The sequence below is a fragment of the Solanum verrucosum genome, unplaced genomic scaffold (assembly GCF_900185275.1).
Source record: "Solanum verrucosum unplaced genomic scaffold, falcon-dt-bn FXZP01000205.1, whole genome shotgun sequence".
Classification (NCBI taxonomy): Eukaryota; Viridiplantae; Streptophyta; class Magnoliopsida; order Solanales; family Solanaceae; genus Solanum; species Solanum verrucosum.
Window position 1 is genome coordinate 1,066,033 of NW_026019950.1, and position 26,236 is coordinate 1,092,268.

Here is a 26,236-nt window from a genome sequence, read left to right on the forward strand (position 1 = left end):
ACTTGACAACATCTACTGCAAGTAACTTTGGACCTTTTGAATTTCACATCAGCAACTATCTTTCATATATAATTCATTTCATTTGAAAATCAACATAATTCTCTGTTTCATTAAAAAAAAATAACAATTAGTCTAACATTATACAAATCAATTAGAAATATGTTAAATAATATTAACTTTTCATTCCAAAGACAATACAAATTTCATCCATAAAATCATTATAATAACAACAAAATTAACACACTCGTCATTATTTTTTCATACAAATATCATTCAGACAGTACATTACAAAACAAATTTCATACAAAACATAATATTTCACATTTAATACTCACTTAATACACATTTTATACAACAATCATCATTCATACCAAATTTATACATTTTCATACTCATTTAATATACATTTCATACAAAACGATTATTCATTCAAACTATATACATTTCTCGTCCCAAATAATTAATTATTGTCACCAACTTTATACAGAAATAATAAAACTAATATAAACTCAACAATTTCACATTTAATACCAATTTAAAACACTTGTAATACACTTCGTCAAGAATTCCAATTTTTTTTTACATATTTCTTAACACACTTTTCATACATAATTCATTCGACTTATACTATCAAATTCATTATCAAATAAAATAAATTTTCATAAATTCGTCAACATTATAATTAAATTATTTTTACAGAATAATTAGCACACTTTCATACAAATTTCATTTAATTTATTCTATCAAATTTATACATAAAATCACATTAAATTTATAATTTCACAAAACAACAACCGTATACAAAATAAACAAAAAAACAAAAAAAAACACTAAATTTTTTACATTTCACAACAGTAAACATAATATGATTACAACAGTTAACAAAATATGACTCCACCTTCAATTAATCGACAGTTTGATCATTTTTGTTTCATTTCGCTATCATTCTAAAACAAACGTTAAACAATAATAAATACTAACACGAAGGATCCCATCTTTTAGCATGTTTGATTAAAACTGATATGTAGTTGTCCATCACAACAAAATCAAGAATTTTCAAAGATGAAAAAAACTTCAATTACTCGAATGTGGGATTTTTTTTTGTTGAAAATTGAAGAGAGAAACGTTGAATTTTTTTTTGTTGCAAATTGAAGAGAGAGAAACGTTGAAAAAAGAAGAAGATAAAATCTGAATTTTTATTTGATTTTAACTGATTTGAGTGAATTAAGGATACTAAATAATCTTAATTAGTTTAAATCCATTAATTCGTGCTATTTATTTATTATCTACAAAAAAAATGATATGATCTGATTTTGAGTGAATTAAGGATAAAAAATATTGTTAATTTATTTGAATCCCTTATTTCATGCTAATCATTAATTATCTACAATAAATTCAAATTAAATTACAGGCCACACTTTCAGTTTTTTACTTTATTATCTCTAATTCCGTTTTTTTTTTTTAAAAATTTCGTTTATCTTTTCTTTTTCTTTTTTAATTTTTTTCGAATTAATAAAAACATTTTTTTTATTTGTGAATTTGTTATAACCTGAAATTTTTAATGTTATAGCTTGAAAGTCTAAATCTACTGCTATAGCCTGAAAATAGTACTATAATATATGTCATATATGAAATTCACACTATATATCTATATATGCAGTAATTGATAACAAAGATATTGTTACCAATGGATATTTTTGTGTTCTTGCTCTCTTAAAAATCAATACTAGTAATTTTCTTCTTAGCACCCGCCATCGTAGATATTCGGTCATGCTTTTTAATTTTCGGCCAAAAAGTGGATGTGCAATGATCTTTATAACTTTAATTACGTCTAGAAATGAGAAATCGTTTTATTATTGAACTTTTTGTTCCTAATGTTATTTATTAACGTATGAAAAAGCAACATGTGCTTGTAGGCCTATGGGTCTTTTCTCAAAAGTTCAAAGTATTAAAAGGTGTGACAAGCCCCAAACTTTTCTACCACTCTTTTAAAAAATGATTCGTACTATATGTTGGGGGCTCAATGATTGTATTTGGACTATGATACTCACTCCTCTTTTCATAATTTTGTTTACCAATACGATCGATACACAAATGATTCTCTATTTTTGTTTTCAATTATTACCCAACGAGAGTATTATAATAATAAAATAATTATTGTCACATAATTAGGAGGTCATGAGATAACTTCTTCTGATGGTATACAATAAAGGAGATAATAGTGCACCAGGCTACACTAAGTTATTATTTTCAGTTACAACTTACATGCCCTGCATGTACACAAATTTGGATTAGTCAAAATAGTAGTGGACAAATCGAGGTTGCTTGTCTGAAAGAGCTTCAAATTGGATTCAATAATACATACTCCCTCTGTTCCTAATTACTTATCCACTTTTGAATTGACACACCTATTAAGAAAATAATTAATGACATAGTGAGTTTACCATTTTACCTTCTATTAATTATGAAGTGGATGAAAAGTTTCATATTTTCAAAGTAATTAATCATTTAATTGAGAGTATAATAGGTTAAAAAAAAAATTGGTTTTTCTTGATTTGTCAAAATGGACAAGTAATTAGAGACAACTATAAAAGGAAAAGTGAACAAGTAATTAGAGACAGAGGGAGTATAATTTTCCATTCCGGCTCTTACTTGCTCTTTGTTTGCTTGTACAAAGAACATGCTCAAGGGGTTAATATAGGCAAGAGGTAGCTTGCTTCCGAGCTGGCCGAGCCGCAAGGAAACAAGAAATTTTTGCCAGTGCTGACTTGGATCTCAGGTGACAGAGTAAAGCGGTAAACTCGCTTGCTACTGATCAAAACAACTAATGAGCTAATAATTCATCAATCAAAATGGTTCCCCTACCTAAGATCTGTCACTTCAAGAGACAGAATTATGTGCAGAAGTAAAAAAATTCTACTTATGTGCCAAGAGTAGAATTACATTTCAAAAAATGCTACTCAAGTGCAGAATTAAAATTTCTTCTAGGAAGGAAATGCATCAATAAAAACAAACCCAGTGCAAAAATATCATTTTAGTTTGAAAATGTTTAAGCAACTTCAATAGTTGTTGCAACTGTATTATATTACACAATGATATTATCAGACTGAACATTGCAGCAGTCAAAATGCTCAGTCGACGACTACAAAGAAGATCGTCTCTAAGCTACTACATCTTTCATTAAAACTAAATATTTACATTTCCTACTTACTCTATATACTTCCACCTCTACCGTTATATACGAGTATGGAACATGTAGAGAGTAAGAAGAGGAAATGCCGACATGAACCCCATTATGGCATTATACTTGAACGCTAGAGTAAGTCTTGATCGACATGAATAGACACTTTGAATGAACTCCAAGATACAGGCATCAGCCATATCTCTTCCGAAAGACTGGGCACCCTCTTGTACTATCTTACTTAGATACACTATGTGTGCCTCAAGATGGTATTATTATCTTCAGCAGAGCTCAGTTGGAAGCAAGCATAAGTCTCCCAGTTCGAGAACTCAGGCAGCAGTTTTAGAATCTTGTAGTCTGGCTGCAACCCTCAAGTCTTTTTTACTTAAAATTCAGTTCCAAGGCAATCAACATTCAAGAAACTAACGGGACAATTGACAGCATAGCATTCTTACAGGTGAAAATACCACAGTAAGTTTGGCGTGATCAGAAAGTGAATAATCTTCGGGCCATGTTCCTTTCTCAGCTTCGGTGGGAAAGAGAACTGCATTCTTGACACTAAAACCAATTGTTTCTTCTGTATCACTAACAATGCCATCCCATGACTCATCGCATATACCATCTCTTGGCTCTGACCGTGAGGGGTTCCATACCCGATGCTGCTATTAAAAAACAGAAATATGATTCAATTGTGTCTGTTTTCAAAGTCATTTGGATCTTAAAAATAAAAAATATGATTCAATTGTGTATGTTTTTCAAAGTCATTTGGATCTAGATACATTTTATTCCTACGTGAAGATAAATTGCTTCTAAATCTAATATAATACAAAGTTAAGTCAATTGTAGACTGTTTGATGCTAAGACAATATACATCACACCATTAAATCAAATACAGTAAACTAGTAGGATTGCTATACTCTTAATAAACCATGATATCAATTATCAGCTAAAGTGCCTTCAAGTTTAAAACAATCTCATTGCAGTTTTACAATAAATCAACTCGTGAATTATGTGAATAAATAGACAAATAAGAAATAACTCAATCCCGGAAGAGAACAGTAGAAATTCTGTAAATCACTGAGTGTCAATACCTGGAATTCATTGTAATCCAGAACTCCATTTCCATCTATATCTGCTTGCAACCACAAGTCGTTTATCTCCTCAGCGGTCAGCCCATAGCATTGTCCAATCAAATTAAGCTGTGGGTCAGGGTACAAATGTTTAGCATCGTTTCACAAGATAGAATAAGAGAAAGAACAGAAAATCATCTGGAAAGGTAGAGAGATGTATGAGTTCATGACTTGAAAGTACCTGCCGGAGTGCTTCACAAAACCCAGAATATGTAATGTAATCACCATCACTGTCAGCTTTAAGGAAAGCAAATGCATCTTTCTCAGTCAACGAGGCACGACGAAGTTGATACTGAAATTGAAGCAATAGTTAGATAAAGTACCCTCTAAAAAGAAATTTTCATTCTTTTACTATGCTGAACAAACTAAAACATGTCATACATACGTTCATGTGCAAAATAAAGTGGACCAAGGACCAGGAACTAATTCAGAGAAAAACCACAAGATTCAAATCCTTCACAACAATATTTCACAAAAAGTTGGAATTATAACAGAATAGCATATATGTAATCATAGTAGTTGTAAGAAACAACCAAACCAAAACAAAATCTCAAAATTGGCAACTGCCTTAGCAAAGCAACAAGTTTGAATAAAAGGAATCTGCATCAAGTTTCAGCTTCCTATTGAGACCAAAGTGGAATGCTTTGCAATCATGATTTCAACATATAATCAGATAATGCCCAACGACCAGCTACTAAAGGAAAAGAGAACATTATCTTTACCTTGAACATACTGAAAATTGCATTTCTCCAACTTGTTTTCAGCAATTTCCTGTAGCTATTTGGATTCAAAAGCCATATAAAATCCACACCACAGATGTTTCCGCGGTGATTACGGTGGCTCACCCACTGCAAAATAAAAAAAGGAATCAGCATCAAAGGAGGTTTGCAATGTCGGGGGTCAAGAGTAGCATAAACAATGAAAGGTAAGGGACCTTTTGAGCATCAGTATCAGTGTACTGGTGAGCAGTATCATACGATGATACAAATCCTTGAGATCTGAGGAATTTGTAAATATGGCCGCGCTTGCTCCCATTCCAGTCACTTCAAATTTAACAAAAGATTTAGCAAAATCGACCAGTGACATTAGAAATCCAAAAACAAACAAACAAAAAGGTAGTTGATGTATTACCCGCACAGAATGATTGGCAAGGGGTTAAGCTTATTTTCTTTCTGATATGAGTCCACATATTGCAATATCTTGTAGACCTGTGCAAGTATACCATGATTGAGACAAATGTATCAGTATAATTTGCCAGAGATTTTCACCCTGCTACTGAGAAAAATGACCGTATAAAGATTGATGTACCTGTCGCAGTCGTTCCATAGAGAAACTTGAATCATGAGGAAACAAAAGGTGTGTGTTCACTATCAACATTTCTTGCCGAACGTTATTGGTTCGACATTGTGCAAAAGGTGCAAGTAGTTCAACATGCAATAGCTGAGCAACACGGTCACCAAAATCATTGAAAAGCAACTCTCTGTGAGCTACAACCTTGAAGTAATCCTTATGAACAGCCGTCAGAAGACCTATATCAGGTGAAGACATGAAGCAGTTCAACAATGAATCATATAATCCACCCAACATAACAAAGACTTAAGGCAATACTGTGCACTTTGCATAGAGGTCAGCAAAAATTTATATCAACAAATTAGAAAACAGCCTCCCTACTTGAAAGTAATGATTTAGTTAAAAATCAGAGATAGTATTTATATCAAGAAATCTATTAAAATATATAAGAAATATCAATTGGGAACCTAATAACAAAACAGTCACTTGGTTCTACTATAGTGAACGAATCACTTAAACTTAATTTGCCTTTAAATGGGGGTTTGACCCATTTGGGCACATATCATATAAAAGAGTACTTTTATTATTTTGAGAGAGATTATTGAGAACCATAAACTTCAAATTCTAAATCATCCACGATATAATATATAATTATATACATATATATGGGGCTAGAATTTTGAGTTCATATGTTCTAGATTCTAAAAAAATGCTTAACAAATTATTTGTACTTATTAACTGATTTTACCGGGTTTTAGTCAAAGAGGAGGGTGGGGTGGCTAAACTGTACAGGTAAAAAAAGAACTTTTCTTCTTTCAGGAGGTGTGAATAAAATAGAATAAAAGAGAAGGAACAAAGAAAGATGCATACCATCACCACGATTATTGGTTCGTGCAAGCTTGAAATTATTATATCCTGCATCTCCAAGCCTCTTATCATACATACCAACAAGTTCTTCATTACCAACCCAGAATTCCTATAAAGCAATTTAACAATCTTCAATATCATCAACAACAAAAAAGCCAAATTCATAAACAAAAAAATGATTAAAACTCCTAACCTGAAGACAAATAATGGAAGACCTCTCAAACAACAACCAATCCAATATCCTATTGTTCCTGCTCAACCAATTCGCCTTGTAATCGCTTTCTCTACAACTCTGGTCCTAAAATCCCCATAAAACAAACAGAAACAGTTCTCATTAACAGAACAGATCGTTAACCCAAACAAAAAGCAGGACAAAAAAGACGAAACTACCCTTCGGGTGGCTCAGATGGTTTGGATTGAGACTTCCATAATGGAGGTCTCAAATTCAAAACCCCTTGCCTTCTTATCGAACTCGTCGCACGGGTTTTGCCGCGACACCCAAAGGTAGCGGCTGCGATTCCCTTATCATAAAAGAAAAAAACAGACAATAATGGCAATTGAAACCAACCTCATGATTGAGTCTTTTGTAAATGGGTGCGAGAATATTGAAGGTGGTACAAGAAATCGAATTGGGTTCATCGATTGACGAAGCAATCGCATAAGTTCCAAGTCTTGAGACCCTCCCTTTCGTTGTTCCTCTATTCTTCCTTCCCATGATACAATTCAATTCAACAAAAACGTATTATTAGAACATACAAAATTTTCCGAATGTATAAACCCAATGATGATTTATAAACCCAACAGAAGCCGCCTGATAAATCCAATATCCTTTACCGACAATGAAACGGAAATTCTCTGACACATAAACACAAGATTTTTATGGAAACTTTTCCAGAAAAAGAACCAATGCGGATTTGTTTTTAGAGAGATGAAAAAAAATATATAGAAATTGTTATGAATGGAGAGAAGTGGGGAAGTTGAAATATATAAATTGGTTTTTTTTTTATGGTTGCCAGTGAATGTTTCTCCTCCTCTCCTATTTCTACTTTATTTAGGATTTTTTTAAAAATAGTTTTTAACTTTGTTTTTCGAAATAAAAATACAATATTCTTCGACCTTTTAATTTGTAGGGTTATTATAAATGAAGTAAGTGTCAAATTTGTTCAGAATATCATACGTGGATCCCACTTTGCAAATATAATAAAACCTGCCCAATTAAAAAAATCGAGAAAAATGAAATCATCATGAGTCAATAGCTTTTTTGATCCTTGAATATTGATAAATTTTTATTTTTTATTTTTGTGTTATTAGATATTTTGATTAAGTACATTTAATTTGAATAATGTTTTCTATTTATTTTTGCTTATGAATATTTTTAACTTTTTAGAATTCACTTATTGTTTTTCTTAAAATTTTGATATGCCGAGTCAATTTGTGTTCATTTATTAGTGTTATTCACCTAGTGTTTAATTACTCACATGTTATGTTAAATTTGTATTGTTACTTTATATTTAATTGTAATATACTTCTAAAATAATTTAAATACCAAATATTTTTCACATCAAAATGTCAAAAATATAAATTTTAATTAACTAAAATCTCATATATTACCAGAAGCGAAATTAAAATTCACTAATAATCGAAGGACTAAAAGTGTTATTCTCCTTATATATATCATTAAATTATTAATTACAATAAGTAAAAGATATTAAAGTGAACGGCGGCAAAGTGCTTCACCATCATGGATGTCTTCTTTTGTTCCATCGGCAGTAATATGTTAAATAGAACGTAGATTAAAAAAAATTTCTATAATAATAAAATTTGCATACATTTATTTTTTCTTAATTCCATTTATAAAAATATATTGAATATATTATTATTATTAATATAATATAAAATAATATATATATATTGTGCAAATTGTTTGCTAGTCTCTCGTAAATAGTAATATAAATAGATGATGTGGGGTTTGGTCCATGCACCTGGAGAAATGTACTTAAACATGAATGACTTATTGTGAAAAAAAATGAGTTGGTGATAAAAATAGTATTTTCTAAGAATATTTCTCTATCTGCTTTTGTTCTTTAACGTACATTTGTCATCTCTTTAAATTAGTTTTTCCCTATATTTTGCAATTAGAATATGTATATATATTCTTTAAATTTCAATATCGTGATATATATATATATATATATATAATTCAAATAAAAAGTTGAACAACTTACATATTTAATGTACGTGTAAGTCGGCAAGATGTCCTGTATAAAATTTCACAATAATTAATAAAATAACAAGAAAATCAATTATCTAGATGACTATCAAAAGAACATCTTAAATAAGTCAATAGATGATAAATGATAAAAAAAATCATCAAAAAAAAATTATTGTGTTGTTAGTGACTTAGTTCCACAATCTTTTGTTTTCATCCAAAAATTCTTGCAACATCATATTAAACAAATAGACCATCACCAAAAAAAATAAAAATTCGAGCACTATTTAAATAAAATAATAATACAAAAATAACAACGAAAGTTAACATTTTAAAAGCTAAAATGCTCAACTTGAATTCTCAATAAATGGAGATTTTTCATTTTTCATTTACGTGATTAAATGTATTAATTTTTTTTAAAAACAAACGAACAAAATTAGAATAAAAAATATTACTTACTTCAATTCAGGTTTGTACATAGCAGCAAAAGAATTAACGTGTAATACAATCATCACTCATCTGCATATAAAAAAAGAAAATATTAAAAATTACAAATTCTAGAAAATGTAGTAAATAAGTTTACAAACAAAGCTAATGATCAATAAAAAAAGAAAAGGAAGCTTAATATTATATATCATTGGAGGAGTATATATAAAAGTGGTTAAGAAGTTAGAACTTTACTCCAACCAAAAATCTCATTTAAATTCAAATTTAAATACCACATCATTTTTTATTTTTTTAAAAAAGATCTTTTTATTTTTCTTCCTTATCCTAGATTGTTGAAAATATAATACATATTTTTCTAGTAAATTATATATTTAAATTGGGATAAATATTTAGGATATTTTATTTTTTCGTATGTTTTGTTTTTCTTTATCTTTCCCTCGTGCATCTTCATTTTTTTTTTTTTTTTTTGTTGGTTATATTTTATATATTTTTTATTATTATTATTACTATTGTGGCAGGTATTACTATTATTTATTAATTATTGCTATTATAACTATTATTATTATTATTAATTTTATCTCTTTATCTTTTAATTTAATAGTAAATCAACTGTATTCGAATTTATTTTGTAAAATTTGATAAAGGTAAATTTATGAAATAGTAAGAGTTAATTTAGAATTCTTCTGGCTATGGATTTCTATTTTCAAGTTAATGAGAAAAGTTAGAATTCTATTCCAACTCAAATATCATTTAAATTCAAATTCAATTTATTTTTTTAAAAAAAGGTCTTTTTTTTTGTTACTCTTTCTTAATCTTGATTTTCAATTGCAATGCATATTTTTTAATAAACTATATATTTGAATTGAGAGAATTATTTCCAAAATTTATTGTTGCTTACAACATAACAATGACATTGAGTAATATCGATAGATAGGAACCACCAGTTCACTACCGATCAATTCGCACATCCAATTCACCAACTTCGATTCTTGTAAATGGTTAAATTTCTATGTTTATGCTTTATCAAAAAACTAAATATAATAAACCTACAGAAAAAATCATATACATACATGAAAAAAAAATCTAATTATAAAAGTATTGTGTAGTATATTTGCATCTTAAATAATTCAAGTAGTACTAATTGTTTAATTCCACTTTTAAAGGACCATAAGTGGTTAATGCATGAAGATTACATGTTCCTCGTTCATATTGTAAGCAGCAAAAATTATTTATATCAATTTGATTAAATTTTAAAGGTGATTTTTATTTTTTATTTACGTAATCGGATGTATTTAGTATATATGAAAAAACATAAACGAACAAAATTATAATGAAAAAATTACTTACTTCAATTCAAGATGGTATATAGTAGCAAGCAATTTAGCTTGTAATACCGCTTATAATACGACAATCCATCATCTGCATATAAAAAATGAAAATATTAAAAAAAAATCTAGAAAATAAAGAATATGGAGAATGTAGTAAACTCACCAATAAAGTTAATGATCAATGATGAAAAAAGAAAATGGAGATTAACATTATATAACATTGTAGAAATATATATAAGAGAGGTTAAAAAGTTAGACTTCTATTTGGACTCAAACATCATTTAAATTTGAATTCAATATCATATCTTTTTTTAGAAAGAAGATATTTTTATTACCTTACTTATTCTTAATTTTTTTTAAATACAATGCATATTTTCTCATAAGCTATATATTTGAATTGAAAAAAATATTTGAAAACCAATGAAATAATTCTTTTTTCATACCTTTTTTGTTTCTTTTCTCATTTTTCTTCTTTTTTTTCTTTTGTTAGGTTTGTTATTTTCTTAAAAAAAACAACTAACATAAATTAAAAGGCAGGTGTAAATCTTTTAATTTTTTATTTTTTCCTACGTTTTCTCCCTCCGTTTCTCATTTACCTTCTTTTATATTTTTTCTTTCTCCTTGGTTGTTTTTATCTTTTCTATTTATTTTTTTTGCTAATATTATTATTAATTTTACTACTACTGCTGCTATAATTTTTATTTATTTATTATTATTATATTTTTTTTTATCAAGTATTAATATTAAATGTAATCAAAATATATTTTATAATATTTGATGGTATAAGTTTATGAAAAAATTGGAGTTGATTTAGAATTCTTCGGCCATTAGTTTCTACTTTTAAGCTAACTAAAAAATCTTTTTTTTCCTAAAATTTTAATATTTCTGAATTCAAATACATTTTATTTTTCAAATTATAAAAAAGCTAATACAAAGTATACTAACTTTGTCCTAAAATCACCAAATAACTTTTCAATAGCTTTCACTTGGCTTAACCACATTACAAACTATTCTCTTTCATCATATATGTAGATATAAAATACTATTATTATTATTATTATTATTATTATTATTATCATTTCTATATCTTTATCTTTTAATTTAATATTAAATCAAATATATTCAAATTTATTTTAAAAAATTTGAAAAATAATAAGTTTATAAAATTGTAAGAGTTAATTTAGAGTTCTTTTTCCCGTTGTTTCTATTTTAAAGCTAATAGAAAAGAAATTATTTTTTTATTAGCCTACTGTTATTTTCTAATTCAATTACTTTTATTCTTTCACTTAAAAACTTTTATTACCGTATTTATTAATTTTGTCCTAAAATTACTACTTGACTTTTCAATAGCTTGTCACTTGGTTTAACCACATTGTAAATAACTCTCATTTATTATGCATACTACATAGAAGATTTCACTATTTATAAAATGGAAATACAAATATTTTTAAATTATGTAAAATTAAATAAAAATATCTTACTCAAAATAGTTTGATTCAAAAATATCCCTGTCATTAATATTCTGACTCAAAAATGTTCATTGTTACTTTTGAATCAAAAATACCATTTTTAAAAATAAGTAGTATATTATTTCTTTTTCTTTTTTAAATGCATTATTTTCGTAATAATGTGATTGCAATAGCAAGATGAATTTCTCTCGTTACTATACCATTATAAGCATAATATATATATATATATATAACTAAAATCTTGTGAGTTAATATTAGGACAATAATATATATTCAATGTAATTACATAAAGTAAAGTATAAAAAAAATAGAGTTAACAAGTTTCATCCCTACCATCATTGTTCTCACTAAAAACTTATAAGCTAATACTAATTTTATGAAATACTTTTAGATAAAAATGAGGTTTAATTCTAATTTCTTAGACACATTTTTTTTTCTTCATAAAATCCTTCAAATTTTAACTTGAATGACATGTATTAGGGACGGTAATTGAAGTCGGCGGCTCTCCTAGAATTTCCTCATCTCAGATCTCTAAGGAAGAAGATCAAATTGGCCCTTGCGATGGACCTTAAATCTCGATGCATAAATGTTTGATACGAGAAATACTACAGCAATCCCTCTTGTCATTTGACCTAAACAATAAAATATATTATTGGCTAAATTTAAGAAAATTAATTTAAGGATTTAATGACATTTGGATTAACACCTAATTTCACTGCATGAGAAATTTACTATCTCTGTTCTAATTCAATCTAAAAAGAATGATATATTTATATATTAAGTAATTGCCGTTTTAATTTATATGTTTTTTTTGTATGTTTAATTAAGAAATATGTTTTATTTTTTTACCATTATTTAATTTTAAATTTTTATGTGACATGTTTAAGATTATAATATTAAGGGATAAGGGTCTGAAAAATATCTCAACTTTGGTCGGATTTGTTGTTGCGATACTAAACTTTCATAAGGACCTATTACCTCCTTAGACTATTTAATACCGTATTTTTTACCCCCTGAACTATTTAATAATGTATTTTAAAGGTATATATGTGCCCACGTGGACACATACTATTTATAATTTTGCATTATTTTTTATATCCACGTGGACAAACATATATGTTTAAAATACGGTATTAAATAGTTTAGGGAGGTAATAGATTATCATGAAAGTTTAATATCGCAACAACAAATCCGACCAAAATTGGGGTATTTTTCAGACCCTTATCCCTAATATTAATGGACATTAGATACATTTTACATATTTTTAGTTAAGACTACAAGATTAAAAAAAATATTTATTTTCTTAAACTATTAAAATGAAGAAAATTATAATTTTATCTTTAAGTTCATGTTCTTAATAGGATTATTTATAGCCACAATATCTATAATTTATTTTCAAACCTAAATTTCTAAATTTTTTCTCTTATTCTTTAATAACTTCGTATCGAATTAAACATTATCATATAAATCAAAACGAGGTGTACTAACTAAGACAACAACGTATCAACGTCGAAAACTCCAAAAGTAGGAGTCGGTCCATCGGAAGAAATCCAATTAATAAAAATAGATTAATTTTACCTTAAATTATAAAATAAATTTAATTCGAATTCAATTGCGTAAAGGTGCAAACCACCTCACATCAGACCACATGTATAGAAGTTACTTCCTCCATTTCATATTAAATTAATTTTTGAGGCATTTTTCATTTTTTAAATTAATTTAATTGTTCAATTTTCAAGACTACTTTTAGAGTGTTCTTCCAATTCTACCCTTCATTAGTTAGCATTGGAATTAGTGATTAATTAATATTTAGTTATTTTAATCAAAAAATTGATAATAATTAATAAGGATAAAAATGGAAAACTGGGTTCAATTTATGCTTAATCTACTTTTCTTAAAGGGTGTGAAACACCTCAAAAATTAACTTAATATGAAATGGAGGGAGTAACAATTTAACCATTATGGGATAAGTTATGATGGGATTAGTTATCCTGACTTTATTTCTTATTGATTGTTTGGTTTGCTCTACTAAAATTAATAACTATTACATCATTTTTAGAAATAAGTGGTTTGATTACAAAAATACCCTCTAATTTAGCTTTTTGTGTGTATATTTTTTTTATAGAGTTTTAGTTATTTATTTTTAAAACAAAACATTCATCTTATTTAGCTTAATTATTTTTATGTATGATAGGATTTAACCCCCGAAAAACTCAATTTCTGCTTTGGAAAACAAACAAAAAAAAACAGAAAAAAATAGGATTTAACCTCTAAAAAAAATAAAAACAAAAAGAAGAGTTGCCTTACCATGTAAAACCAATAGCCTATTTTACTTAAAAATATCTCCATTTTGAAGCCTCCAAACAAATCCAGCAAAATGTTGTCAATACTAAAACCAAAAGTACTCTTTAGACGGAAGTTCATAATTAAAGGATTTGAAGGATAGTTTTGTCATTTAATAAATTTATTCATCATAAATTATGATGGGTTGGGAGGAATAACTTATCTCAGTACTATTTATTAATTTTGAGATAAGTCATTTCAAACTTTTTAACTGATGTGAGGCCAAAAATACATATTTTTAATCATTATTTGCCTCACATTTATTATTTATATTTGTCCTGCCACGGCGGCTACAGTGTTTTACGCACGGGAGGAATTCCAATTCCTTTTGGTTTCGGTTTTGGATTCCTAATTTGCTTTGGAATCAATTATTTTATTTAGGGTTTACTATATCTATAAATAGTCCATATAAATAATTATGGGAGGTATCAAGAGTAAGGAGGAAGCACTTTTGAAGGGAAAGTCGTCAATACTTTTTAGGGTTCTTTTCTTCTTCTTGTTTTCTTAGACATTAGTAGCTAAAACTCTTGTTCTGGGGCTATAGCTACGGATTCAATGTTGATTATTTGAGGCTTTATGAATTGATTTTCGGTTGTCAATCTAAATTACTTATATATTCTTGTTTTACTATTTTATGCTTGCGCACCATAAAATAAATCTAGTGTCTAATCTTAAAATCGAATGAGGAGGGATTAGATAGACCAGAGAATATAGAGAGCTCGGTCCACCCATTAGATTGAGGTGATTAGTGTTCAGGAGTGATGCCCAGACGAACACCTTGCTTGGTTACGAAATAGGATGAAATATAAATGCTCGCCAGTTAGTTTATCTATCCCTGCTCAACGATGTAGTTAGATGGCTAATTGGGGTAGGCGGCGAGAGGCGAACCACCCGGACCATACTATCAACCCTATAAACCAATAATTTGACAACTGAAGTGAATTCTAAGCTAAAAATATGATACATGAAATCCAATACATGCTGCAGCCTTGAGATTTTCCAACTATTGCAAGTAATTTTATTATTTTGTTCTTGCATTCTTCTCTTTTGGTTCTCTTAACTAAATAAATTAGATCAGTATAATTTAGTAAAAATAGTTAATTGATAAGTTCTTTGGGTTCGATAATTTGGTTCTTTTAAGAGCCACTATATTACTTGCGCGACCGCGTACACTTGCGTGTGCAATTGGGAGCAACACTAACCAAACACTAAATTAAGTGTCACTAAATATTTATTCCAAGACAATTTGTGTTTATTCTTCACACTAAACTACCCTATAGTGTAGTTCGATATGAGTTAGCTACTAACTGCAGTTAGCTGTTAACTGAATTTTATTAGAAGTATAGTTAGTAGGAGTAGTTAGTAGTTAACAGTTGGTTAGTTAAATATTTCCCTTTGTAAAAGTTCTCTTTGTTTATTTTTTATATATCATCTTTCATTTTTCAAGAGTATAAGATGTATTTTTTAAAATTATATTAATATGAAAATAGTGTAATTTTATACTATTTTCATTTAATATTAAAAATTTAAATTTTAATATTAGATTAATCTAATTTAATCTAGCTTCAAAGATTAGTCAAAATTAATTTTAGTGAAGTGAAGTATGACAAATAAAAGTAAACAGAAGTACTAAGGAGTACTCCATAATATAAGAATAGATCATTTACCTCTAAACATTGAGCTAAGAGTAGAGGATATCACAAGAAAAGCAAATTTGCGAAAATCTTCTATGAGCGTAAGATCATTAACTAAGATCAGAAGACTCAATTAAAGAAGAGGAAGCTAGAAGAGAAATGTGTATTTTGGATAAGAAAACTTTGTTACAGGAGAAGACTCTTTGATTTGGTTTTAATACAAATATACAATATCATCCCCTATTAAACTTATCTATAGATGGTTCTAGATATTACGACAAGATCTATACTATTCTATAATTTATACTAATAAATATCTGATTCTCTAGAACATTTACAAGACCAATCTATCTAACTATCTAACAAGGATCTAAAACTTCTATACGTATCTTAAAATAATATCCAAAATATTATTATAGGTCGTTCTAAAAAAAATTCATAAAATCTATGAATTTTTTCTAGTTCTAAAAAATCAACTTTACTGTTTCACACTAAGATGTTCTTGATCTAGTCAGCAGAGTTCATAGTAAATTAACATAGTGTAATTATATTTTTGGCTAATAATTCATAGTAATCTTAAGATCTCCACAAAAGTAACAAAGCAAAGGAAAAATGAAAATTGGGATAAGATCAAAAGTACTATATATAGCATTCATTAGTAAAAGATGAATATAAGGTGGGCCTGAACGCCAGAATAATTTGTCTTCGCCGAAAGTTGTGATGTTGATGAACACAAGATACCGTGTCCGTGTGTAATGTGTATCAAACTATCGATACTCAGTGACGGATCTAAAATTTTATCTATGAAATAGAAATTTGATTAAAAAAAATTCTCAAATCTTCTATAAATTAAAATATTTGTTAAGTATATTTAAATATTCATTTATTATTATATATTAACTTAAAACCGTTATCAAATTTTAAATTTTAAATCCAATCTTCTTGTACCACGCATTTAGGCAGTCAAGTGGGCCGGCTCATCGAAAGGCAATGGCTCAAATATTGTTCCGTGCGTAACGTCTACGCGGAAAATAATGCATGAACTAACGATAGACTGGTTTTCACTTTTCATGAGTGAATTCAAAGATACTCTAAAGGGATAAAAGAATGTAATTTTGTTGCATTTTCCAAATAAAAGAAAAATATAATTTGTCAAGATGATTTTCGATAGATTACTTTCCTCGGTAAATATAATGATTCAAACTTTACTAGTAGCATGGTATCCTCATCCTAATGTAATAATAATGAAAAAAAAAATTAACAAAAAAGATGGATTTGGATAACTTTTTGAGTTATATACAAAGTTAGAGTTGATGTTCTATATACAAATTGATATTGTAAAACATATTTATGTAATTATATTATTTATAAGATAATCAATATTTAATACAATATTATTTTTCACATAATAGTTTTTACATATTCATTTATCGCATAGATAATTTCAATATTTAATTGTACAATTAATACGTGGACTAAACCATTTGTTTAATCTGAAAACTAATAAAGGACTATAAATATGTACGGTTACTTCTTTCTAAACAATACTAGATAATGTTGCACGTGCTATGCACGGGCCCAATAATATAAATGGTATGTTTTGGGACTAATAACGGAGTTTTTGAAGCGATTGTTTGCGTGGATAAAGAAATAAGTTTTTTTTTATCACAAACCTATATTTTCTTTGACGCTATTCAAGGCACAATAAGACTACCCACATACAACATTTTTGAAATATTTTATGTTGTCAATTATCATAATTTATAGTATTTTTACGATAGATTCACTTAAAGAATGAGTGGAATTTTTTGTATTTTTTTCAAAACATATTTTATGTTGTCAATTATCATGATTTATAGTATTTTTACGCATTTTTTAAATATAAAAAACCCAAAAAAAAATAAGACAAATAAATTAAAATGGACCCAATATATGTTATTTTTGTTGTCTCAATTTATGTGACACAAATAAAATTTGGAGAGTCATCCAAATTTTAATTTTTTTAAAAAAAAATGTTTTAAGTTATTAATTATTGTGATTTATAATATTTTTATATAACTTTCAAATAACCAACAATACTGGTCACTTTGTCATAATTTATGTGATATGGATAAAATTACAAAATTAACCCTTTTAAAATGTGTTTAAGATATTTTAAGTTGTTAATTATTATTATTTATAATACTTTTTTGGTAATTTTAAAATGATATGTGTTATTTTTTTTGTCCCAATATATGTGAGCCTGATAGAATTCTGAGAGTGAACCTATTTTATTATATAGCTTTTAAATATTTTAAATTGGTAATTATTATAATTTTTAATGTTTTTTAAGTCATTTTTGTTGTCTCAATTTATGTGACACAAATGAAATTTGGAGAGTCATTGAATTTTATATATTATACTTGGGCATAAACTCTCTTACGCACAGGCGCAATAACTATTATTTTTTGTCCTACTGTATGTGACACAGATAAAATATAGTGAGTTATTTAAATTTAATATGATTTTTAAATATTTTAAGTTGTTAATAATGTAATTTATAATATTTTTACATAATTTGTAAATACTTAATATATATTACTCTGTTTGTCTCAATGTATGTAACATAGATAAAATTTCAAGAGTTAAGCAAATGTTGTTAATTGTTAAGATTTACAATACATTTTACGTAGTTTTCAATAATTTCACATTAAATAATACATATTACTACTTTTATCTCATTTTATGTGACATTGATAGATTAATTTTAAGAATCAGTCAATTTTTTTTTTGTGTTTTTTTAATAAATATTTTAAGTTGTCAATTATCACGATTTATTGTATTTTATACATAAATTTTAACGATAGATTAATTTCAAGAATCAATCGAAATTTTTTATATGTATTTTTTTAAAAAATATTTTATGTTGTCAATTATCATGATTTGTAGTATTTTTACGATAGATTAACTTCAAGAATCAGTGCAATTTTTTGTATCTTTTTCAAAACATATTTTATGTTGTCAATTATCATGATTTATAGAATTTTTACGCAATTTTTAAATATAAAAAAAATTAAGACAAATAAATTAAAATGGACGCAATATATGTTATTTTTGTTGTCTCAATTTATGTGAGACAAATGAAATTTGAAGAGTCCTCCAAATTTGCATTTTAAAAAAAAATGTTTTAAGCTATTAATTATTGTAATTTATAATATTTTTATGTAACTTTCAAATAACCTACATTGCTGGTCACTTTGTCCTAATTTATGTGATATGGATAAAATTATAAAATTAACCCTTTTAAAATGTCTTTCAGATGTTTTAAGTTGTTAATTATTATTATTTATAATACTTTTTTGGTAATTTTAAAATGATATATGTTATTTTTCTGTCCCAATATATGTGACCCGGATAGAATTTTGAGAGTCAACCTATTTTATTATATATCTTTTAAATATTAAATATTTTAAGTCATTTATAAATTATTTATTAGATTATATTATATATACATATATATTATTTATTTCTACTATATAATAAAAGGGAGTTTATGTATATATTATATTATATTATATTATATATTATATAAACTCCATTTTATTATATAGTAGAAAAATAAATATATATTATATATATTATATAGTAGAAAAAATGATTTATTATATTATATTATTATATAGGGAGTTTATGATGGGACATCCCTTTTATATAATAGTAGAATAATGTGTGGATGATAGGTTGCCACGTAGGTAGAGCAAAATATCTAGAATGTCCCCATTAGTATAAGCTGATGGTTCTAGAGCTATAAACCTAGTGGTAAAATTACTTTTATACCCTTGGTCGTCCTGGTTGGCTTCACTCTTCTATATAATAAATAATATGGGCTTTGGTTAGATCTACCGTACGTCTAATTAACAAACGATTTACATAAGAAAAAATTACTCGACACAACAAACATATCATCTATAATTACTTAAATAATACTCCTTATGTCCCTAATTACTTGTCCACTTTTCTTTTTTTAGTTGTTCCTAATTACTTGCCAATTTTGACAAATCAAGAAAGGACAAAATATCTTTACCTATTATACCATTAATTAATTACTTTGAAAAAGGTAGAACTTCTTTAAAATTTTAAGTTTTTAATTCATCCAATTCATAATTAATAGGGGTAAAATGGTAAACTCTCTATGTCAATAATTATTTTCTTAATGGGTGTGTCAATTCAAAAGTGGACAAGTAATTAGAGACAGAGGGAGTAATATTTCCAAAAAAAATTTAATACATAGCGATAATTTTTAATTAGTAGCAAATACACTCAATTTATTTATTTTAAATCTAATTTATAAGTGTATCTCATAAATATAATACTTCATCGATACTTGTCATTTTTGACAAATCAAGAAAATAAAATATTTTTCGTTTATTATACCCTCACTCCATAAAGCTTCGACTCCTAGTCCGCCTGAAGCCCATGGTTTATGCATGTGAAAAACTCCACTTTATCAATGCTACAGTTGCTTCTTTTACAAAATAAACAAGTAATTCACGTGTTGATTACTTCCATTCGAAATTAGAAGAATTCGTTTAACTCTCGAAGTCTTATATATATTACATAAATTGAGATTTGAGAGACATAAATTATGACTTACATAATTTATTATTTTTAACTATAATATACTTTAATTTTATTCAAATATTAAATTAATAATTAATAATTTAAATATTTCTATAAATATAGAAAAATTCTGTTTAAAATTCCTTAAAGAATATATTTGACTAAATTTACTTCGAAAAATAATTAGATATGTGATTCTCGTACTTCGAATAAAAATAATTGGCATATTGAAATTACTGGTCCCACACATTTGTATTTGCGGCAATAGAATGGTACAATTTGATTTTATTTTATTTTGTGTGGTTAACTTTAATTTAGGCTGAATTTGGAATGATGACTCTTTCATATTTATATTCTTTTGTTGATTATAAAGTAGCTTTAAAGGTTACTCAATAGCCAAAATACTTTCGGTTAAATCTCTGGCTGAAGCAGACAGCTACATGTTTTTGGCTTCCCACGCTTCGCCCACTGTTTTCTCAAATTAGTACATTCAATTGCATCTTCCGTCTCATTTTATATGAGTTAACTTGATTTGATAGACAGTGTAAGAAAATAATTTATTTTTAAATTATGATATAAAATAAGTGATAAATGTTTGTGTGACTATCATTAAGACTAAAGAAAAGCAACTCATATCAACTGAAAAGAAAGAGTATTTCTTTTCTTTTCTTACGACTTTTTAATGACATCACTCTCATTTCATTCTTATTGAATTTCACTAACACTTTATTCTGGGGGAGGTAAAAAATTGTGACGGAGGATGTATCATATGGAAAGGATATTTGACTATTTAATTTTATTTATATCTAAGTTATAAATATTTTTATTAAATATTTACTCAATTTATGTGTATGTAATTGTCAAAATCACCTTGCTAACATATCAATAAAATTATAAAATGAGTAGAACATCAAAATAAACACCAAGGTGAGAATAAATTAATTTAACAACTTCAAGAAGTTATAATACCCCCATAATCAAAAGACTTTGTAGTCTTGGAGAAAAACTGTATTTGCTAATGTCCAGTTATTAGTTATCTTAAGGATGACATTTGGCCCATTTATTTGGATTCTGCATTTTGTGGATACAATTAACATAGATATTTGCCACATAAAAATAGAATCAATTGACAATTTCATGGTTGTTATAACTTCTAGTTCAAATCTGATCCTTTTCATTTCCTTAAGTCAAAGGGGGTTCACCCACTCGAAAATTTTTTTAAAAGTCCAATTGCATTTTAAGTCAGCTCCTCAAATAATATATTTAATCCATAACCTCATAAACATTTTGATAAATAATGTTATGGAGTTGTGTCGTCCACTTTTTGATCAATATCTTTTTCTTTCTTTTTTGTGTTGCAAAGCTGCAAAAAATATCTTTGTAAATACGAAGTTTAAGGAAAAGTAGCTAGTAGTTGTTGTGTTTAAGTCAATTTTGAAAGTAATTTTATTAATTGGAAACAATTTGTGTTTGATCGGCTCAACTAAAAATACTATCTTGAATGTCATACATATAAGACATGTAAAGGTTTCAATTAGTATACATTAATTATCTTAAATTTTTATTATAGGAAACTTGACTTAAGAATTTCAATTTTATTTCAAAGATGAGGCAAGAGCGTAGACAAATGAGCTAAATTAATGATAAATTAAGTTATTAGAAATGGATATTAAATTTAATCCAGTCTCAAAAATTAGTTTATAGGACGAAAATTATTTGAGATCATCCCATCATCGAAGTGGGACCCAACACTTCCCTCCCTTTGCCCAAGTCTCGTTCATTGTTGTATAATATGCTTATGAAAAAAATGATTTTGAATTTTGAATATAAAAAAGTAAATTTGAATTAAGTGGGTGTAACACCTTTTGAAGACAATGGTATTACTATTTACGATAAATGATTGAAATTTAAAGAACTATTGTTGTTTTGAGTGAAAAAATTATATTTACCTAAATTTTATATTAAAATACGTAAAATGTAGTCATATATATGCTTGAGCTCCGTATCAAAAAGTCGAAAGTGCAATCATTATATATATGAAGTTTGGTCTTTTCAAAATCATAATTTTAATAATAATGTCTAAAATTAGTCTTTGTAAGACATTATGTTTTTGAAGTGCAATTATTACATCTCTAAAGTTTAATCTTGCTAAGGTTACAACTTTAGTAAACAAATGCCTAGTAAAAACTATCTGAAGTTGACCTTAAAAAACATGACCAAATTTTATATAAAAATATCTGATATTTGATCTTAACAAAGTCGAGCTTCCAACAAAAACATATCTAAATTTTTCTATCTTTGCGCACAAATTTTTTCAACTTTTATCCCGCATATTTGGAGACGTTTCAAAACAGTATATTTGCAAAAAAATAAAAATAAAAATCAAATTTGGTTATATTTTAAATTAACGGTCCTAAAATTGAATATTGATATAGTTCATCCCCAATATCAAGTAAATTAAAATTATGATGAGTCTACCTTTGATATCATGATAGAAATTAGAATTTTTTTTGCTAGTTGTTCCTTGTTTAGGATAATTTCTTAATAAATGATTTTTTTTTCTTGCCATCTTTGAACATTTTAAATCACAATCTAAAATTTTGTAGACATTGAACGACAAATTAATTTTTGGTCAGAATTCAAAGCTCTTTGAGACAAAATCTATATAATAACCTATAAAGGAAATATTTGCATAAATTATGTGATACTAACTCAACTCCAAAGACTAACTTTCATAAAAATAAATATAAAATATTTAAGAAAAGTGTCCACCACCGATTCTTATGTGGACAGAGACGGGCAGACGTGTCCCCGTAAGGATGCACATGTTAACTTCAAAAAATTATGTATATCTATGTGTTGAGATAGATAAACATATATTCTTTAGACGACACTAAAACTATTTAGGCGCAAGGGTTTGAACGTTGCACACCTCTAGGTGAGGGGGATTGGGTTCGAATTTCATTTACTAGTTTCGACCTTGTGACTTCATGGTGCAAAGTGAAGTTCAAAATCACCACTCCACAAAGGAAACTTTATCTAATAGAGTTATTTAATTCATATTTATATGTTAGTACATTAGTTTCATATTATTATTTTTTAATAAAATTATCACACAAATCGACATTGAATGAAATGATTTAACTATCATGCCTTAGTCGTTGGTGATACATCCTACACCTGTCATCTTCAAATCCTAAATTCCAAGTTCTCCTCTTTGGAGCTCCACATAAGTAAATCAAAAAATAGAAAAAATATAATTTTGTTCTTCAAAGAAATAACCATTTCCAAGAACAGTTATAAAATTCTGTTTTTTTCCCTTAACAAAACAATCACTTCTTTTACCATTCAAAATCATTTTGTGTTATTTATTTATTAAAAAAAAAAAAAGAGGATGGCGGAATACCTTCAACTCTCTTAACTATTTTTGTTTTTTGACAAGAAGTTTTTTTTTTTTTTTTTACGAAAAAGGATAATAAGAAGAATCTTTTTCTCTGGTAAAAGACAGGTGTTCTAATATTACGACGACATTTTAGGCCAAAAAGGATATTTAAGGTGTAGGTAAAACAAACAATTAATTAATTATATAATTTGTCCCAGAAGCAGTACAGGTTATTTATTATTTATTTTAGTATAAAGCAAAATGTTAACATTGGTAGATTCTGTCGGTTGATAGTAATGATTGTTCTCATCACTATTACTCCTATTCTACTGGCAAAAAAACAACAATAAACTAAACAGACTTAATTTGTTTTTCTTCTTTTAATTTTTTTTGTAAAAATATTTTAAGCAAAAGGAGACTTTTTATTGGTGCGTCGGTGAGCGAAGCTGGAGCTTTTTGAGGGACAGTTGGATTGCACAGCCAGAAATGCAGGACCGCTACACCACTTATATGTATCAAGACAAACCTGCCAAATTAAAAATAATGAGTTTTTTTTTTCTTTAAATATTCAAATTTGAGCTACCATTAAAGTAAAGGAAGATATAATGTTCTAATATACTTTCAACCTAACTCAATTTCGAAAATTAGCTAATAAAATAAAGATTATTCAAAATCAAAGACTTCCCCATTCATAAGTGAGCCTATGTGGGACTCAACACTTAAATTTATCACCGTGCTTGATATAAAAAATTTGTTTTCTATTGAGAAACCTTTTTACATTGAAAAAACTTCTTTGAAGTAAATACAATTATGGTGAAAAGTGCCAATAAGATAAGAAATTCAGGACAATCCTAATATAATTATGATAGCATATCATGTGAAACTTAATTCGAATGTAAAATTATTACATATGCAAATAAAATCTCATATTGAAAGTTAATAGTAAGAAAACGAATAACACAAGACAATATCACACTTTATTAAAATCATCTTTAGACTTAATACAACAAAATTACTATGTATAAACTAATAACTTATTGTAAAAATAAAAATCTTCTGCGTTCGAATATTTAACACAAGGGTTAACTATGAAAACAAATCATAGCGTTAGGCGCACCGACAGATATTATTTCTGAACTCGTTTTATGGGTCCAATCCAAGACAACTATATACTACTAAGTACTAAGTACTAAGCATGAAATAACAAAAAAACAAAAGGATGACTAATTTGTCATATCCCATTCACTGAATCCATTTAGTAAGGTTTATATCTAAGATTTATTTTAGATAAGATTAACATACAAACTTGATCACTAATAAAACTCCATTTGGCACCATTTAAACTCTATTTTGAGTTTTGACTTTGGTTTTCCATTTTTTTGACACATCAAAAGCCAAATTGTCTCTGCTTGTCGCCCAAAGTCCAACAACAAAATCAAGTCTATAATTAATTTATCAAAAGTAGTTTAATGACTACGTCAAGCAAACAAAATCTCCCACTTTAAAAAGTCCTTTCAATGAAATAAATTTAATGTAAATATTAGTAATATATAGAGGGTCACTATAGAGAGATAGAGACTGTTTTGTTCACTGTTCTTATGAAGACTTTTAGTATTGAACTATTGATCATAAAGGAATTCTTCTTTTATGAGTATTACTTGTAAAATCTTTCTCTATATTCTGGTTAGCCCTCTCAAATGACAATGAGACCTCAACGATTGCTCTCTGTGCTGGACTACAAATAGATAGTAATGTCAAATGAACGGGTTTGGTTGAATTCAGATTGATCAAAATAGATTGTGTTAATAATATATGGGTCCAAAAGAGCGGATCATATCTCAATTTACCTAATTTTTAATTAATTTTTATAATCTTTTTAAGTGTCTAATAATTTTTTTTCTTTATTATGATTATATATACATATCAAACAAAAAGTCTTTTTTTTAAAAAAAATCTCAATCAATTGACAACATATCGACCCAAATTCAAAATGGTTAAATTGGGCGGATCAATATAAGTTGAGCAAATAAATAGATGGATGCATAACCCTCTCAACTTAAATGGGTTGAATGAATCATATTTTCGTGGGCTAATTTTGACCATCCCCTTAGGACAGTGGAAAATAGTTGTGAATATTCACTTTTCTGGCCGTTCAAGACCATAGAAAAAGATTGTCAACTTAAATCACGAATTCAGTATGTGATGACATGATATTATGTTTATTTAACTAACTAGCCAATCAATGTCTTAATAATATTGTCATTTGAGAAAGTTAAAAACAAGTTGAGTAAAAGAAGTTTGACAAACTACATAGTAGGACGCAAGTCCGAACCAAGTTGACTTGTATAGATTGAATG

General features: G+C 27.3%; 1 protein-coding gene across 2 annotated transcripts; it reads right to left on the minus strand.

Annotated features, from left to right (window-relative positions):
- Positions 1-3,156: 3,156 nt before the first annotated feature.
- On the minus strand, positions 3,157-7,464 carry LOC125813873 (uncharacterized calcium-binding protein At1g02270). Of its 2 annotated transcripts, none has more exons than XM_049493347.1 (10): positions 7,037-7,464; positions 6,662-6,766; positions 6,472-6,577; positions 5,620-5,840; positions 5,443-5,519; positions 5,246-5,354; positions 5,034-5,159; positions 4,493-4,603; positions 4,273-4,380; positions 3,157-3,840 (listed from the first exon to the last, which is right to left on the minus strand). In XM_049493347.1, exons 1-10 carry the CDS (start codon positions 7,181-7,183, stop codon positions 3,604-3,606), a joined length of 1,347 nt encoding a protein of 448 aa, XP_049349304.1. In that variant the 5' UTR covers positions 7,184-7,464; the 3' UTR covers positions 3,157-3,603. The 2 variants fall into 2 exon arrangements, with proteins under 2 accessions (XP_049349304.1, XP_049349303.1); XM_049493346.1 differs by having other exon boundaries at positions 3,157-3,843.
- Between the last annotated feature and the right edge of the window lie 18,772 nt (positions 7,465-26,236).

Bases quoted from the DNA above. Each gene is read 5' to 3' on its own strand.
- LOC125813873 (XM_049493346.1), bottom strand. From the start codon at position 7,183: ATGGGAAGGAAGAATAGAGGAACAACGAAAGGGAGGGTCTCAAGACTT. The intron at 6,578-6,661 runs GTTAGGAGTTTT...ATTGCTTTATAG, and splicing joins CTTCCATTATTTGTCTTCAG to GAATTCTGGGTTGGTAATGA. The intron at 5,841-6,471 runs GTATGCATCTTT...CACCTGATATAG, and splicing joins AACCAATAATCGTGGTGATG to GTCTTCTGACGGCTGTTCAT.